At 34.4% G+C, this 18,916-nt stretch overlaps 1 protein-coding gene across 4 annotated transcripts in view; it reads right to left on the bottom strand.

The window, feature by feature from the left end:
• Nucleotides 1–18,916, bottom strand: part of UGGT2 (UDP-glucose glycoprotein glucosyltransferase 2) — an 80,102-nt gene that overhangs the window by 24,411 nt on the left and 36,775 nt on the right. For all 4 annotated transcript variants that reach the window (XM_042043616.1, XM_042043626.1, XM_042043645.1 and 1 more), the window contains 12 exons: nt 18,719–18,804; nt 17,044–17,179; nt 15,351–15,482; nt 13,767–13,931; nt 13,190–13,313; nt 12,993–13,091; nt 11,070–11,164; nt 8,545–8,751; nt 7,233–7,364; nt 5,189–5,316; nt 3,933–4,028; nt 2,726–2,828 (listed from right to left, as the gene is read on the bottom strand). In XM_042043616.1, the coding sequence (XP_041899550.1) occupies nt 2,726–2,828; nt 3,933–4,028; nt 5,189–5,316; nt 7,233–7,364; nt 8,545–8,751; nt 11,070–11,164; nt 12,993–13,091; nt 13,190–13,313; nt 13,767–13,931; nt 15,351–15,482; nt 17,044–17,179; nt 18,719–18,804 (1,503 nt within the window). The remainder of the gene's footprint in view (nt 1–2,725; nt 2,829–3,932; nt 4,029–5,188; nt 5,317–7,232; nt 7,365–8,544; nt 8,752–11,069; nt 11,165–12,992; nt 13,092–13,189; nt 13,314–13,766; nt 13,932–15,350; nt 15,483–17,043; nt 17,180–18,718; nt 18,805–18,916) is intronic.

Here is an 18,916-nt window from a genome sequence, read left to right as displayed (position 1 = left end):
TCAATGCTTACAGCATGGATCTAAACAAAAATCTGTAATTCCAAGTCTGAGTTTAACAGTCAGGTTAATTAGCCACTGGAAAAGCTCAGTAGGAGCTCTAATCTCTACTCAACTGCTTGGTAATATTTAAATTAGGAATTGATTAAAAAATTATTTCTACTTCAAATACTAATTGTTAGAAAGAAGTCCTGTGGCCTGCGTTATATAGAAAATCAGACTAGACTATCAAAAGGGGCTCCTTCAGGGATTCCTGTTACTTCAGGGATGGAAGAAGAATTTCTCTCTGAAGATAGAATGAACAAATGACTAAAGGCAAAAGATAACTGACAGGAAAAAAATAAAAGGCTTGATTTTTCTCTCCACACTTTTGAATTACTGGATACTTACTGGAACAAGAAAAAACGTGGATGATCCTATGAGTATGTCGAATAATTTTTCCTCATGTTTTTGGTGAAACATGAGGAAAAACCCCCACAACTCTTCGATTTTGTCCTCTGTTTTAGCAGAAAGAATTTCTACTTTTCTCACATCAACTTAAGAGATCACCCTTCATAACTTCAGGACTAGTTAGCTTTTCCATATATTCTGCTGAGAACTTATGTGGTCCAACCATGGTAAAGTTATGGCTGGCATTTAAATATTTACAGTAGACAGTGACTCTGCCTCGTCTGGAAATACTTGATGGTGAAGTCTGTAACAAAAATGGAAGGTGCTACCTGCCTCACTCTGGAGAGGATTGGAGCAGTTCATATGATACAATACAGTATATATTTTAAAAACAGAAAGCAGCTTTGACTGAGCACTCATTCATGCTCTGATTCATACCTTGCCTCTACCCTTAAATTGCCAGTCTCTTACACTAAGCAGTAAAGTTTGGATTACAGCCAACCTAAAGCTATTGACACCTCTCTCAATTTCAATCCCACTTAATATGAGTAACTTTTTGTTCATATTTTTAATAAAAAATACCAAAAGATTTATTTGAAGTGACTATTAAGTGACACAAAGTAATACAATAGAGTAGTCTCACCAGGGTGAAAAAACCCCATCATGATATGGACATATTCAACACAGACTGGGGCAAGAATCGTATGTTCTGCCATGGTAGTTACTCCACAAATTTTGCACCATGAATAGTTACCAATATAATATACTTGGCTCTAATCCAATTATGTAACTGAAAAAAGAGCCTTTAAATATAAATATATTCTAGCAATTCAAGTTTCTAGTATTTAAGTCACCTATATATAGTAAGCTAATCAGAAAGGCATTCATTTAAGGACTTTGAGTTTGGGGCTTGCTGCATTTGCATGTCTGTTTTGTTTCTACAGCAGGAGATGCTGGCTTTCCAGGTAATAATAATATTTACATATATATATATATATAAAACTTTCAGGTGATTTTTCCTTATTTAAAAGATATTATTAAAAAGTTTTAATTTACATTAAAATATTTCTGGCTTGTTTACTTTCAACAGCATTTCATTATTCTCTCCTGAGGGTTGGCTTCTTGCATAAAACTAGAGCTGCTATGAATGAAGCAGGAACTGCAATAGCTGAACAGCTTGGGACACCATGGGAGTCATTTGCCCAAGCATGCATGAGGGAGCCTGTTGAGCCCAGAGGAATGGAGGCTTCTGCTCTGAGCTATAAGGTCCTTGATGTGATTCATATAATAATATGAACTTCTGGATAAATGGAGAGTTTCCAGTCCATTTCAACATGAAAATATTTTCATTTGGTAATATCAAGCTTTCATTTTAACTGAGAATGGTGAAATGAAAGACCTGGTTCTAGAGAAAAGCTAGTATTCTGGAGTCTTGAAATAGAAAAAATTTTTATGAATTTAAAAAAATGTTTTACTTTGCTCCACTATATGAAGAGTGAGTGGATGCTTCAATATTTGATATAAAAGGTTATGAAAATGGGCGGGGGGGAAGGAGAACATCAATTAAAGAATTTATGAAACTTGCATAATTACTGCAGGGGGAAAAAAAAGATAAAATAGGATGCAGCAAAAATCAAGTTGGAGGCTTCAGAATTGTAAAAGACCACAAAGTGAAGACAAAATTTACATTTTTAAGGGAAATATAAAGGAACCTGAGACAGAGTGATATTCTGCAGTAGGTGAAAGAAGAAAATAGTTTTAGCAGCTCTGTTTTTAGGACAGTTTCCCTTTAGAAGATCAATAACTACACACAATGGAAGTCTATCTAGATATACTTGGTAGCGTTAATTAACTGATAAATATCCCTCCAAGAGCTGAAAGGCTTACAGCCCAATCTTCTTATGATGATATTACAGGTCAGATTTAGACCAACTCATTTAGATGCCTTGGAAAGCTAAGGTGATCTGGGTTTAATGGAAAGAAGCACCTCCTAAGTGCTGGTTTAATGGAAAGAAGTACCTCCTAAGACTTTGAGATGCAAAAAATTATGTACACAATCTCCTCCTTTCTTTCTATTGACTGTATAGAGAGCACTTACAGACTCACTTTAAGAGGACTGGGGCATTTGAATTTTACTTGCAAATAAGGTATTCATAATGATGAATTAGGTCATCCTCAACTTCTTTTATGAATTAAAATAAGTAAACATATTTTAGAGGAAAAAAAAACCAAACCAAATTTTGTTTACCCTTTACTAAACTGTATGTGGAAATCAGAACAAGTTTAGTAACAACTGAACTACAAAGATGCAAATTAAAAGAAATGACCAGCATCTTACAATCAATAACTGAGTCATCTTCTGTGCCTCTCTTGTCAATGGATCCACAATAGCAACAACATCATAGAATGGGTCATTCTCTTGGGGCTCGACTTTTACTACGCTGTTAAAAAAGTATTAAAAACAAGTGACATGAAACTCTAAACTGAATTTGTTGAAATGACAAACTTTAGACATGAATTTGCAATATCAGAGGCACTTAAGATTTTACTCCTCAAGAAAATATTTCCTTCATTTCAAGCAATAATCATGATTTCTCCCCGTGATACAATTAGGAAAGCTAAATGTGAACAAAAAATATAGCATTAATCTACATACATCTATACTGGTTATTGATTAGATACATTCTCCAAAACAAAACTATTAAAATAAAACACAGTAACACTTAAAAAAGGGCCTTTTTGTCACTTGTCTACAGTTCCCTTCATAGAGATCTGGAATCATTGGATTAGACAAGCAGTGGTAGTGACACAATTTAAAAAGAAAAAAAAAAAGGGAAAAATGGCATCTGAGAAGTGTGAAACTTGATACCTTTTTTGCATTCCAGAAAATAATTCAGTTTGATAAACTTGTAGACTAAGTCAAGCAAACCCTAGTTAAAGCACTCTGGATCTACAGGAAGGAAATGTCAGTAAACTTCATTTTTAAAAAGAAAAAAAAAAAAGTCGTATGCTGTAAATACAGAAAAGGGACTTTCTGAACTTGTTTTCCACAAAACAAATGGTAACAGCACAGCACTGACTATTGCTAGTGTAACTTTGAAAAAGGGGTCAGCCTCTTAGAAAAGGCTACCTCTTAGAAAATATTTCATTCCTGCTCTCAACAACAGGGACAGCCCTTCAGCACAGCACACTGAAGCACCTTTACTAACAAAAATAAGTAGGGATTCACAACCAGCATGACAAAAGTTTTTATAAAAATTTGTAATTTGATCACAGTTCTTGTATTATCATATGTCCTTTTAAAACATGTACCATCTGCTCCTTTTTCAGCAAAGGGTAAGGTTGGAAAATCAATAGGTATTACTAATGAATTTGTCAACAAAAAGGTAAAGATGCATTATGCTGTGGCAGATGAGCAGGCTGTTCACACAAGAATTTTAAAATTAGAATGCTTACTCAAGTTTCCAAAGACTCTATGTAATCATCATTACATTCAAATGTTAATTAAAAAAATACTCTAAGTGCATTATCATGACAAAACTGACCTGTGCTGTTCTTTGAGCAACTCAACATCTTGTCTCATCTCTGTTTTAGGCAAGGAAGACAGCAGGGCATCTATTTTCATAATCAAATCACTGCCACTGTATTAAATAAGGCACATAGAGTTTGGTTTTCATTAGAGAAGGAGTAAAAAATTAACATTTTAATGTCTTTCTCTTTGTATAAGGGATATTTAGAAAGCCCACATCCCAGACCTGGACTCTAAGGTGATTAACACCTTGGGACTTGTAGCTTTGAGTTAAACCTTTAGCATGACAATGCCCAAGAACCACTACAGCCTTAGAGCTTTTGAAATGTACACTTCTTAATTTTAAGAGATGCAGAATTCAGAGTTATCATTCAGCCTCACAGCAATTATTTTTCTCAATTGTGGGGTCTTCAAATCTGTGTAATTTGATGAAAATGTGGGGCTTGGTCCACAAGGTGAATTAAACCTAAATTAACCACAAGTTTTTATTAGTCACAAGTTTGCCAAAGAGATCTGATTCAGAATCAAGAGAATTGAGTATATGATGTCAAAATCTGCTGACATTTATAGCTCTTTATTCCTTTTTTTTTTTTTAAATTTTCCCATTTATGACAACATCTAGAAACAGACATAAATGACCATGTTTCAAGTTGGCCGCATCTTTATATTTTTTCTATTGGAATTTTAGAAATCTAAGTTCTATTTCAACGTTGTTAAGTCGTAATATTTGTCTAAATACAGTTTGTGTCTCACTGCTTATCTCCTTGAGTTCTATCTCTTGCTGATTTTGTTTATCTGGCAATGATTCTTTCAGTTGTGCCAGTCCTTCTAGGTATCAGAAGTGATACTCAGAAAGTTGATAGATACTGTAAGAAGAATATAATTTTGCTCTCTTCTTTGTACACAAGCTGTAGCCTTAGACTAGAAGATGGCTAGGACTCATCTCATCTTTACACTTCTTCAATGAACAGATGTGTGAATGTTGTCCAGCCTGACGTCAGGGCACAGCATCTGCCCATGCCTTTACAGGCTCCCTTACTAACAATTCCCAAAGGCAGTGACTTCAAATATTAATAGTCAGATTGGGCTTAAGATGCACTGTATTTTATCAAGCTTATTATTATTCTTTACAGTTACTCTTATGTAAACAAAGCCTAGCAGAAATTGTTTACTGTTAGCTGTACTCTTGGTTGTAAGTACAGTCCAAGTAGGGAAAGTATTTGGAGTAATTCAGCAGAGCTGCACACATGTTATGGGGCAAGAGAATTTTACCTTTTACTACTGTTTCCCATCTCCTTGACAATAGCTTTAATCTTCTCTGCTGAGGTACTGTATGTTATCTTTTCCAACAAATTAAAGTCTTCTGCAGAGAATTCATTTTCATCTAAAGGACCCAGTACCTTAGATAGAGAAAAAAAAATGTTAAGTGTAAAATGTCTCAATAATGCTCTGGCTGTAAGTAAAAATAAACGAGTATTTTAAATGAGTGCACAATATTCAATATGAAACCCCAATCCCCATATACATCAACACTATTAATTATAAAACTAATTAAACTTTATAGCAACTATGCAGAATTGGGTTTTTATACTTATGTGACTATAGTTAATCGTCAATCACAAAGAATAACTGCAATGGAAATACCCATGCTATTTTTCATTATACATCCTTCTGTTAAGGAATATACTATTTAGAAATAACAACTCTAAGTTTAAGAAAAAGCTCTCTTAAGTAAAATATTTTAAACTCAAATTACTACTTGTCTACCACACTCTTCAGTTGTTTAATTCTATGAACACAATCTTCTTGTAAGACTTGTCAAATGAAGCAGAATGGATAGTAAGGAAGAACAGGAAAGGATACAAAACGCATAATAAGAGAACACACAGGATTACTACACTTTTTGGTGTCTGAAGGAAAAGAAAGTGCCTTGGAGTCCCAGAAAATAGCTTTGAGGATATTGTTTGGATTTTCTACTCAGTCTATCAGGCCAAATTGACCCAAGACAACTTCAATAGCCGACAGGGCTCCCAGGATGTAGAATGTCATGATATAAATTTGGTGTTGAATGCCTCTCTCCCAAAATTCAACTGTTTTCTATAAATGAGAGGTTATATAACAAAATTCCACTTTTGATTTTTTTATTAATAATGTATAAGATAGATGAAACCATAGTGTAATTATGAAATACTATGGTAACTTAGTAGAAGCCATACTTAAAAAAATTAATTTGCTCATAAAAGCAAAACTTCTGTGATGAAATAGCAAGAAAGGAAGGATATCCCATGTCTTTTTAAAAGTAATCCTTTAAAGTGAAAGCACACTTTCAGAGATATGAATACACATTATTAAATTTATCCAAATATTTTAATGAAACTTTTTGCCCAAAACTTAAAAGATATCTTATTTGAGCTTTTTTTAGGCATGGAGAATAGTAATATTAATTTATAAAATAAATTCACTAACTTAGTTATGAGGGAGCTGACATAAAAAAGCCAACAGTTCCTTAAGGCTTCATCAACAAAAATGCTTTCCGTGTGTTTCTTAGTGGTATTTCAGTTGCATCTCAGAAGCATTTAGGATGCCTAAGAGTAACCCAACTCACAATTTAAAGAGTTACCAGTAATGAGATGCCAGCATAGTTTTCTTTCTGTTTCTTTCTAATGGTGTAGGAGTAAATCAAAAATAGAAGAGTTAGTTTGTAAATTGTACATTTGTGATGTAAGGCACTGACTGTCATTTAACAAGCACTAAGTATGGAATGCAACATCATATTTTTTGATCACGCACCATCTACTTACAAACTGTAATAAAGGCTACTGGTTTCAGCATATACATACAAGAAATTGAAACAACAAAGTTGCTATACTTTTATCTGCATATTAGGAATTAAGACTATAAAACAACTTAGTATTTATAAAAATGTGGTGTTTTAGAGCTTGAAATACTAACCTAGTCAATGTAATTTATATATATTTATTTACATGGCAAAATAAAGGTAACTTCAGGATCAAAAGTTATTCTTAAACACCACAAATAATAAATCAGATATTTACCTATTTTGAGAATTTAGTCAAATTAACTCTAAAATAGCTGTAGGAATGATATACACACATAGTAGCTTCAATAGAATGGAGCTAATGAAAAAATTAGGAGTAAAGCAAAATAAAAAAGCAAACATTCATACCATTCTCTAACAACTGTCTGAATAAATGGGAAATCAATATAATGCATTTTCTTTAGTTTGAAACTGAAGTTTCAGAAGTAAAAAAAAAAAATCCTACAGAAAGATTGAGAGACTTAATTTCTTTCTTACCCTGCCATTGCTGATAACAGCCATTTGCCCAGGAAGCAGCTTCAGAACCTCCTGGCAGAACAGCTGGTGAGTTTTAATTAAATCCAGTCCTAAAGTGTTGTACTTCTTCTCAAAAGTATCGCCATCCATTCCCTAAAGCAAAGGTAAAGCACGAGATGCTGGAATGATTCAGCAAAAATAAATTTTGTAACAGATGAGGAAATCAACGGTTTTCTTCAAGTTATGTGGTAACCAGAAATCAAAGTAAAACATCCACCTCAGCTTCAGTGTAAGCACATGATTGCTGGAGTGGAGCCACAGTCTCACACCCATCTAGAGTGCAGTCTGTACCCTGGGGCAACTGTGAATAACCATGAGAGCAAAGCTGAGCCTGAGGTTAAGCAATTTTTTCATGATCCAGCACAACAGCTGCATGAAAAGTAACACTCTCCATTAACAACTCAACTGTATTCTCACTTCCAGGAAAAAGATATAAAAAAATTTGTAATACTCTAAAAACCTAACAATCATTCTAATATGGTCAGTGGATACAACCTGAACATGTTTTTGGGGAAGCCAACATCATCCAGAAAGACACATAACAAATTCATGTTCAAAGTGGGGAAAAACACGACCAAAACTTACACTGGAACTGTGCCTCACCTATCAAAATTATTCTGATATGTATATCTTCCATTAGTAATATACTGACCAAGCAAACAGATTCATTCAGATACAATTAATATAATGACATAAATTAGTAACATACTTAGCGTACACAGCTTCATTAGAGACCTTTATGTCTCTCAAAATTTATTAAACAATGAAATAAGAGCATGACTCAAAAATATTCCTTTTCTAATATGGTTCCAGAGAGTTCCCTTAGTCTTCCAACTCTTCTGCTTAAAAACACTAAAATGCACACCTCTTTCTGATGGAAAACCAGTAGTTAGCAGCTGTTATTTCATAACTCACCTCCATTCTCATTTAGTCATAATTTTCTCTGAAGTCTAAATTCTTGAAAAACATTAATATTGCAAGTTTAACTAAACAAAAGACCTATTAAAAAAATCAACAATTAAACTATTTTGGTCTCAATTATTTGGTACCCATATGCTAAATTTTTCAGTACTCATATTTTCTCCATTTAAAGAAATTCTCTGTTCTTCAATCACATAAAAGCCATCAAAAATCCAAATCTGCTTGAGCAAAAACTGTATATGGGTTATAAACTTCACTGGCATTTGGCCAAACACTGTTATTCTCAACATCTCCTTACATTAAAACATATGTAAAATAGAAAAGAAAGTAATCTAATTTAGTTTGCACTCACTGGGATGAGGAATTTAACAATTTTAGTTCCAGCTGCAAGGGATTTCGCTGTCTCTTCCTTACTGAGTTTACTTAGGAAACTTTTTAAGTTGCTGTTGTTTTGGGTTAGAAAAGCAGCCAAAATTCCTCTTGCAATGGCTGTGTTATCTTCCTTTATTTTTGACGAAGGATTGTTCAAAATCCCAACTCGTGTATGACTGCTTGTTTTCTGCAAAGAAAAACACAGAACAATAAGTAATTTTACAGTTCCATCTGCTGTTAACTAATGTATTCATATCAATTATAACTATGTGAAATGCCCTTAAGTATTTAATTTTTTGCAGCTATTTCTCTTTAGAAAAGACACATCAATGACTAATTCAGAACAACTGTGAGTAAAAATGTGATTAGTAAGGATTTACCTATTTTGTGATAAATATTTTAAATAGAAGTGTTAAGTTTTTTTAATAGAACAATTGCTTTTGAGCATTTTGCAGAAGCATGTTTTTAACGAAGGACATACACACGTGTTCATTTACAGACTTCAGAACTAGTTTTATAGATGTCTTTCTACTTCACAAAAATTATTGAACTAAGCATAAAACAAATGAAAGAGAATTTATCCACTTATCACTCTAATCTTCATCAACAGAAAAATCTTTCACTTGCTAGTGCAGTGATGCCACTCAAATTTTACCAGAGAATGGGATGATTCTAAGGTAGGATCAAATAACATCACAAACTGAAGAAAAGGTAAATGGACTCCACTGCAGGAAGGAATAAAAAAATAAGGAATGCAATCACTGGTATTCAGCACTGGAGAGGCTTCCACTAAGTACTTCCAAGATGGTCAGAAAACTGAGGAAGCACTGAAGAATCTGGGCTTGCTCCATCTGGCAAAGAGAAGGCTATGGAGAACCTGAATAGCAACCAACAGCTACTGACGGGGGAGTAAAAAACACGACAGGGCTAAACCCTTCCTGGTAGCAGCAAAGGGCACAACAAGGGGTAACACTCGCAAATTTTGGCCTGGCAGAAAAGAACTGTAATGTGAAGGCTGTGCAACACCAGAGCAAAATGAAAAGGGAAGGGACAGAGTCACGTCCTTGGAGATTTTCAGAAATCCTTCAAACACACCTATAGCTGACCTGATGTAATGAAGGCAGTAATTCCACTTTGAGTGGGAGGCTGAACTGGATGACCTCAAGAGGTCTCTTCCAGCTAAGACAGTTCTAAGCTTTTTCCAAATGAAGTAAAAATCTATCAGTAGTTTTCAAGATAGCTGGAATAGCTAAAAGTGAATTTCCTTCAGCCATTTTTCCACCCAGATTTTTGCATGCTTTACTTCAAGTGCTGATGGCAAGTCATGAGCAAGTGGTGACTGCCAAATCCGCTACTATCAGAAATTATACTATACCCTGACTTGAGAAATAAAAGGGACTAGAGAGGAGTAGAGAACCTCAATACAAATCAATGGACTTCTAAAAAGACTGTTTCGGTTTTTTTCTCATGAAACTCAAAAATCACTGGACTAAGAAATACATGAGGTTTATCTAATGTTTTGGGTTTTTTTCCCTAGATTCTCCTCACCAATGCAAGAGGACTTGGCCAGGTGGTTCTCACCTCTTAGTTGGGAGCTATGGCACATTTCCCCTTTTGAAGACGGTTAAAAAATGAAGCTACAGAGAGAATACATCTGTCAAGCCTGAGACACAAATCAAACAGTCCAAGAAATTAAATGCCTTCTGCAATAAGGACTTGTACTGCATATTGTTCTTTATCTTTTTAAAAGCCTCTTTCTAAGACACAGTTGTTACCACATACTTTCTGCAACATACCAATTTTCTAATTCCCTCAGGGTGGTTCCTATTTCATTCTTGATTAGAAAATCTAGATGCGTTCCCAATTTCAGTTTAAGTACTCTTTTAACCTGCCCCAAACAGAGGGTCTTTTTGTCATTTATATTGATGTGACATTTATACTTTCTAAAGTATATTTATATTTTAGACATTCATACTTTAAATCCTATTATTAACACAAAAGAACTTAAAAATAAGCAAACTCATAAATGTGGATGATCCTCCTAGCATATTAAAACACACACAAAAATTGATCTGTCTCAGAAGCACACAAACAGCACAGGGAGAAATGGTTGCTTCATGGCCACAGCTGTGCCACATAATACAGGAGATAAGTGCTTAATGGTTCACATCAACAGGCAGTATCCTAAATGCCTTCCCAGTAACATTCTGGGCTACCTGATGGGAGTAAGTCTAACTGGGAAGAAATTCACCCTTTTAATACACAGTGTCACAGTTTGTCTCCTGCCTCATGAGTCCATGAACAAAATGGAAATTTCCATGCAGGAATTACAAAACAAAAGCACAGTCTCGTAAGTCTGCACCCGATCAAAAAAAAAAAAAAAAAAAAAAAAAAAAAAAAAAAGCTGTTACACTTTTATTTAAAAGTATGATTTTGAATGTGCAGAGACAGTTGTTAAGAACATATTCATAATAACTATTTTAATAAAACCTGCTAGAAACTCACCAGGCTTTTCAAGGCATTAGAAAGCAGTTGCCTACCAGCTGGCTTTTCAAAATCAGCAATAATCCAGATAGTAACAGCATATAATGCATCCTCACCTGAAAATTAAAGATAATCCTGTTTTACATTCTGGAGAATCTTCTCATAACTAATGAAAAACAAACCAATTCTGTTTGTCATTTCAAAATTTATGTGTATATTTGACTGCTGACTTCCACTGTAAGAATCCTTTCCCCTCTGAATTGAAATAAGATTCTTAGAAGGTAATTTATCATTTTAATAGGAGGGAGGCACTAAAATAGCTGATCCATTGTTGCAGCACTTAAACAAGAAGGCCCTAAATAATTAGTTCCAATTAACAAAACCCGCTTTACCAGAGGTTACTTGTGAACATTTGATGGAGGCTGAGCATATAGCTAGCAATGAAAAGAATTAAGTAGTTACAGGAATGCATAAACTAGGCCAGTCGCTTTCCCTGGCAGCAAAGGGAGAGAGTCCTTCAACTAAAGGCAGGAAAAAACGTATCATTTCTGGACACAAATGGGATTATACTAAATACAGTCCAAGGAAAGTAAACTACTGTGTAAGTGTACACACAGAAAATGTCTGTTTTTCTTGCTCTGTGGTCTCCTGTTCTTTACTTGTCAGAGAAGAGCAATGGTAAATGAAAAATTTTGCAAAATTATCTGTAGAATATTATCAGTCTACTCAGGTCTATCATACATCCCCAAAAAATAATGCATATAGCCTGAAATTTTCCAAGGTTCTGGTGAGATGCTAGGAAAAGGTTATTATTAATTGTTGCTGTGGTCTAGAGAAACACACTGGGCAGAGAGATTTGAAATGTAGATTCCATCTTAAAGGTTATAGGTTTTACACAAGAGACCTCAATCTTAGAAATAAGTCTACAGATTGAAAGCCACTCATTTGACAGCTTACTGGGATGTCCCTGTGGTTGTAGACACAGAACCAAGAAAGAGCCAAATAACTTTATTTTAAAGAAATTTAAGTGTTTGGCATTTCTTTCTGATAATGAATTAAGTAAAACTCTGTAAATACCACATAAAAATCACTGAATGAACAGCACTTTGTTAACAGGGTAATTATGTCCCTTGATGGACTCATGTAAATGAGCAGCTGTTAACTGTCTACTTCTAGAATTTAATAAGGCAAGACCCCATGCAGAATTATGCCCCCACTGCTGTAATTTCTTCTCTCTCAAGGAAAGGTACTTGCGTATGCAATAAGAATATTTTACGTCAAAAAGTATTTGAAATGTACAAAAACATTTGAGGTTTAATAAAGACAAAATGTATAAATGGGTTATAATCCATCAGATTATATATAATAGAATATAACTTCTATTTCTTTTCTATAGAAAGCCAAAGGCTCATATAGCAAAATTAAACCATCTAACTAGAGGAAAAATAAGGAGATACTTAATAAATTAGAAACATAATAAATTATTCCTTAAATTTAGAAATACCTAATTTTGGCATAGACATACAAACTCTATTCATTCTGCAGCTGATAATACTGCAAGTAAGAGTAACTTGAAAACTGAACACACTCCAATATCCTCAAGTAAAACCATATTAGTATGGAAGCTGAGTCTATCTTCAAAGCTGCAAAAGTCTTGTAAAGCCTTTCAACTCCATGTCTGTAAAACAAAAACAACTAGCCACAACATCCATCCCATTTCAAAGCTACAAAAACTAAAACAGCTACCCTGTTACTTATAATTCATGTTTACAATATTCAGATATGCTCTGCTTCCCAAAAGAAGATACTGTGATACTGAGAAATGTTTAATTTACATGGAATCCTTGGGATATTGACTTACTTGGGATATCTTACTGGTAAATTTCAACAATTTGTAATAGCCATATAAAGACAGATAGATAACCTATAAAGAAAATTAATTACCTTTTTTTGTTAAATACTTCATGTTATCTGAGATTACAGCACTTTTATCTTGTGAATCCAAAAAGGAGAAAGTAGAGAAGTCTTCCACATGAAATGGAACTGCATAATGTAAACCACAAAGTATTAGATTTATAAAAATGAAAACAAAACTGAAAAACAACCCACAAATCATAACAATATCCAAGAAAAGGAGTTACCAGAGCTGGATCTGAAATGTATGTATCTTCTTTCTGCTCCAAGAATACTGGGGTTTATACGTGAAACTACATTGTTCTGATCCATAAGAAAATCCACTGCATTTACATGATCATCTAACAAACCCTGCAGTAAGAGAAAAATGTAAAATCTGTACTTTTAAGACAGATTTTCAAGACAAACAAAGACCAAGTATTTGTACAATCTTTCAACTGAGCTTTAAGTTTCTACATACACCAAGTTATTGACAATGTCAGGTCAAAACCATACAAATGTGACACAAGTAGTTATTTCAAAATATCAGATACAGATTTTTCAATGAACATCTGCAGTACATTCTCAGTTTCTGGTTGAAAAATTCCATACAATGACTACGTGCTTAGCCGATCCTTCAGCCTTGAATAATTTAAATGTACTGTTTCAAAACCACGACCAGAAATTAACGTAACAATGTAATTGCAGGTGTGATAGTATTAATTTCAAGCCATCTCATTATAAAAAACTTTATATATAAACATTACTGAAACAATTCACTGTCAAATATTTCATCTTGCACTCGTTCAGAAATCTTAAACATACCATGAACACTGCCCGCTGGAAGGAGCCACTGGCATCAAAAATCCTCTGAAGAATAAGTGTCTCCAACTCTGCTGCATCCATCTCCTCTCTGGTAAAGGGCACGCCATTAAACAGCGCTTGAGGCAGCGGGCCCAGACCACTCTTTTTATAAAAGGTTGCTCCTGCCTGATCAAATCAGAAATATCACAGGATTAAAGAGACTGTGGCTGACTGTAGTAAAAAAATGAAACTAATATCAAGAGAGGATGAACTCTAATCTTTAAGCACTCTTCACTGTCACACCTTGTCACGAGTAGCAGAGACAAAACAGAAAGTGCTTGGAAACCAACCAGGACAGATGGGACTCATTTGTCAAACAAAATGACAAAAGAAATTATAGATCCATATACATCACTGTAAACTTTTGCTTTATCATCTTGCTGAGAAATATTCTTTTATTCTGCTTAACATTCCTAGCAAGTAAAAATAAAGCAAATAACATTTGGAGAAGAACCCTGAGACAGTCAAAGCTGCTTTTATCAAAGAAACCACCCTAGAAAAAAACCTCAAAAGGGTTTTGTGTTTGTAAGTCAAGTTTTACTTGGTAAGAAAGCAGAAGAGGCTAATTTTTCCCCCAAGTGAAAAAATCCATGAGACAAACAGAAATAAAGATGTACTGTAAGTAATTCCCCTTTCTTATTCTGCATCCCTTCATGTTTTCTTTCGGTGCCACTTTCTGAATGGCTACAAACTCTATGGCAGTATCTATGCTGCCATCTTTCTGCCATCCTGCTGTCTCCTCCCTGGTCTTCATCACAGTCCCACTGTCCCTGCTTGTATGGAGGATTGCCTCCTGGTGGCTGACTAGTTTTCTTCCTTTAATATTCTCTATGGGAGATTTTCTTCTCCTAACTGTTTCCAGGGCACATTCAAACTGCCCTTCTATATGAAGCCTCCAGGCTTCATTCCAATGAGGAACAAACACTGTAAGGCACACAGCGCTCTTTTCTGGCTGCCTCAAAGCATCTTTTTAAAGAAACATAATACACATTTTATAACAAATCCTAAAAGGAAATGAACAAAATGGAGTCAGAAACAAGACTATATAGATAGCATGGCTGAAGACACATATAGGAAGAAGGTATTTTATATATGTTTTAGCAGAAAACTGATTAGTCAGTCAATTAGAGATAAAAATGTGATCTCTATAGCCTTTAAATTAAAATCCATAGTTGTCTTTCCCAAAGGAAATTATAAGCAGAAAGCACAGTTAAAGAAAACAACGATCCACCTAGAAAAAAGGCTTCAGCTCCTTATCCAGACATAGGTAAACAATTTCTACAGCATGAGGGAGACCCCTTGACATGCCTACTAGAAAAACACTTGTGGCTCCTGAAAGGAGCAGGCAAGAGTAAATTTTCATAGTGAGAGTAGTAATGCAGAAACCTTTACAACATTTCCATTAATGACTGAATGGTGGCTGAAGAACAGTTTGACTCAAAGATGCTGTATTTACTTGCTCTAACACTTAGCAATCCTTCAGCTTAGTAAATACACTGAGTTGTACACTGCAGTATTTCATACTCAACATAGGTCTCAACATACCTGCCTCCCTTCATCATATTCAGAATGAACATCCAGGATACTCTGAACATCAGCACGGGGGTACTCACTTCTAAGAACATCTTTCACATCATCTACTGTCAGAACATTTCTGTCCTTCACTTCATGGTACATCTGTAAAAATTATAGCAGAAAGAAATTAAAAAATTTAGTAAGTCGTCAAACAGAACTTGATAAATAGAAGTAAATAAACAATAAGTAAGTATAATCTTTTTATAGTGCTCTAGCAAATTTTATATTGGTATAATTTTACATAGCTTTTATTGCTATACTGCAGTTTTTATACTGCTTTAGTAATTATCACCATTGAACATATGCACAATTTTTTATCAGAGCACTGTTCTGATTGATCTATTATTTTACCTTTAGTCTAAATCTGAAGTGGCAAAGGAAATACAACTATGTGAGCTGAATGTGAAAGGTTATTCCTCTCTACTAATTAGAGAAGCAATTTAAATTCTCTTTATAAACTACCTAAAATGGGTAGTTACCTGAATTCATATTAATCCAAGCCTAAACTAGTCAGTAACACTTTTGTCTACAGTGGTAATTTTTCCTTACCAACTTTATCTTATTTCAGAGAATAGTAATTTTATTACTGTCATCATATATAAAATTAAAATTTGAAGAGAAAATTATTCAATCCATTTCTCTTCAAATGAGGAACAATATTTTCCTCTAGCTCTGAGTATCTCAAACCTTTATTTTATTGCTTCTATTTTTGTTATCTTTCAATTATATTTATCATCCCCTCCTTTTTATATTATGGAACAAAGTAAAGAGAGAAACACAACATTTTAAAAAGCACACTGTAAATTATATTTTTTGATCTAGTCATGGATAATCATCACCCATGCATGTCAGCTCCCTAACATTTGTGGATTTCTCTTCCAAGGTATTCCTAGTTACTTCAATTCCTTTCATCTTAACCTCTCTAAGTTTGTCCATGACACCATGACATTTTCTAGGCACTAAACATAGAAACAGAAAAATGGAAGAAAAATTGTTATGCAGAAATACCATATTCTCTGACACAACTTTTACCCACAGAGCCTTTACATAGATGGCTCCCTTTATTTCTCCTCCATTCATCTCTCATCTCTGAAATTCCTGTCTTATGAGAATCTGCATTCTCTCGCAAAGACATCCTGTCTCATTAAGCTGTAAGCCTGGAATATTTTTGTTTTCTACACCCATGGACAGGCTCAACCATGACCAAAAAAAAAAATTGTGTCTTACTGTTTCACTGCCTACACTGGACAAAAAGAAAAGGTTTTTCAAAGCTTATAGGACTGCCAAGGTGACACTAAAATCCCTGAACTCCAAAAGACACAGAACACAAAGACAGGCCCATTACGTTAACAGATATAATACAGAATAATTTTTCATAAGAAAATACTGAAAGCTGCAAGGCATGCATCTACTTTTTTACATTATTGAAGAAAGCCTGTTGATAGGCAAAATTACAATAGCAAATTGGTTTCTGGAAGAGGAAAGTATTTCTGCAAATAATTCTATAGTATATTAATGCTGTATATGTTTTTAACATTTCACTTCTGCGTAAAGTAAATGCACATATCTCATGCTATCACAAGACAGCAAGATCCTAACTATATAAAAAATTAATAAATTATAAAACAGAAGTAAATAGCTGATTTCTTGTGCAAGAACTAACATTAATTATTGACATAAAGGCCTGAGAGATGTCAGATTCCTCTGCAATGTAATTAAAAGTTCTCCAAAGAGCTACTCCAGCATCTTCATTTCCATCAATTTCTTCTTTTGTACTTAAAATGAAAACAATTCCAATTCTACAAACAAACAAAAAGAGATCATACACTTTAACACAATATCTGCTTCACACACATTCTATGACAAATATAGAAGAACAAAATGTTTGCATTCAAGTGATCTGCTAGCATGGAAAACCCTGTACCTGGGTGGTGCTTCCATGACTGTGTATGGTGACACAGGATACCAGCCATGCATCCTTCATCAGCTCTACAGTATGCTTAGATTACCAACTATGTACTGACTTTACATATGCCTTTTAAAGCTGGCAATAATTAAGATTTCTGTGAGTCAATAGGGTTTAATCACACTACTTTCTCTCCTTACCTGTATGAAGGTTTTGATTCTTTACATTCTTGCCACCATCTCTTAATGACTGGAGTCTTTGTTTTAGTCTGGGCATTGTCTGTCTTTCATTTTTCTGAAAGGGCTTTCTTGAGTAGATGCATGAAGACATGCTGGGGTACCGATGTCCCATCATAAACCTGTGCCACTCCTACTAGCCCTTCTCTTGCCTTTTGAACCTTTTGGGGCTTCCACCACCCTGACATGGCCATTCTTTTTCCAATCACAACAGTTTTAAACACATCTACTACTAATCCCTAAATTTCCATTAATTTAAAGAAATCCCAAAGAAATACGAGGCTTGAGAGGTAAAAAAGCCTATTGGAGGTGGTGCTTTGATACCATTTGCGTGTAAAAAACCTGGACTGAGACTAGGCCATACTATCTTTATGGTCCCTTCCAACCCAAACCTTTCTGTGGAAACACACAGAACACTGCAATCTGTCTTCCATTACGGTTTTGTAATTGAATGATGAAAAATAGGAAAAAAAGAAGATCAGAACTAGTAAAATTTTAAAGGAAAATGAAACAGCTGTAATTTATTGAGGACACAAAATGCCATGTCACAGGAAGATTTTAAATATTTAACATGCAATTCATCTTGCTGAACTTTGGATATCCTTCTCTTATAAACTGTGGAAATAAACAGGCATTTCTGAGAGCAATTCATTTTTTCTTGTAACTAGGTATCTCAGATCAACCAGACTGTACCTCAAAAGTGTCCATGTCTCAAATGATGGCTAGTTCAGACTCAGGCAACTCACTTTTAGGAATTCAAAACTCGATGAGGATAATCTCACTTTGGTCTTTTGAGTGTGTATATCAAAACAACATTAGAAAAAGCAACCACAATTGAAAGAACTGAGTTCCAAAAATCCCTTGAAAGCATGTTTTACTTACAGAATATTTTGATTAGAATGGAATTTCACAAGGGCACCCAGTGGGACTATTTGAGAAGATAAGTTTTTATCAGACCTTTGCATTTCATTTTACACACATTCAGGTATGCTATCCCTTGCAATCTGTTTGCTTAAGAATACTTAATACTTGAGTAAGCTTGACACAAATGGGTAACCAATGGGCCTTATTAGAATGTTGTTGCATTGGCCTTAATTTGAATTCACATCCTTGTCTAGTACAATGGAAGATGAAGAAGAAAAAAGGAAAGCATCCTTATTTAAAAATTTTTCCCCAAGACTTTTATTTTTCCTTACCTCAGTGGTACATCATGATGATAGAACAATTCTGCCAGCTTCATATAATCACCAGTACCTTCTTGGACAGGGTCAACAAAAAGTACCTAAGAAGAGAAAATATATCCGGCATCCAATATTTTTTCTTTATGTCTGTTTTTATTTTTTCTTCAGACATAAGATCTAAACAAGAACATTAATTTCCAAAGTAGCTGTATG

Source organism: Corvus kubaryi, unplaced genomic scaffold, assembly GCF_017639235.1.
Source record: "Corvus kubaryi isolate FWS band 111438036 unplaced genomic scaffold, C.kubaryi_AGA036_p1.0 133, whole genome shotgun sequence".
In the NCBI taxonomy this organism is placed as follows: Eukaryota; Metazoa; Chordata; class Aves; order Passeriformes; family Corvidae; genus Corvus; species Corvus kubaryi.
This window is presented reverse-complemented; position numbering and strand designations above follow the sequence as displayed.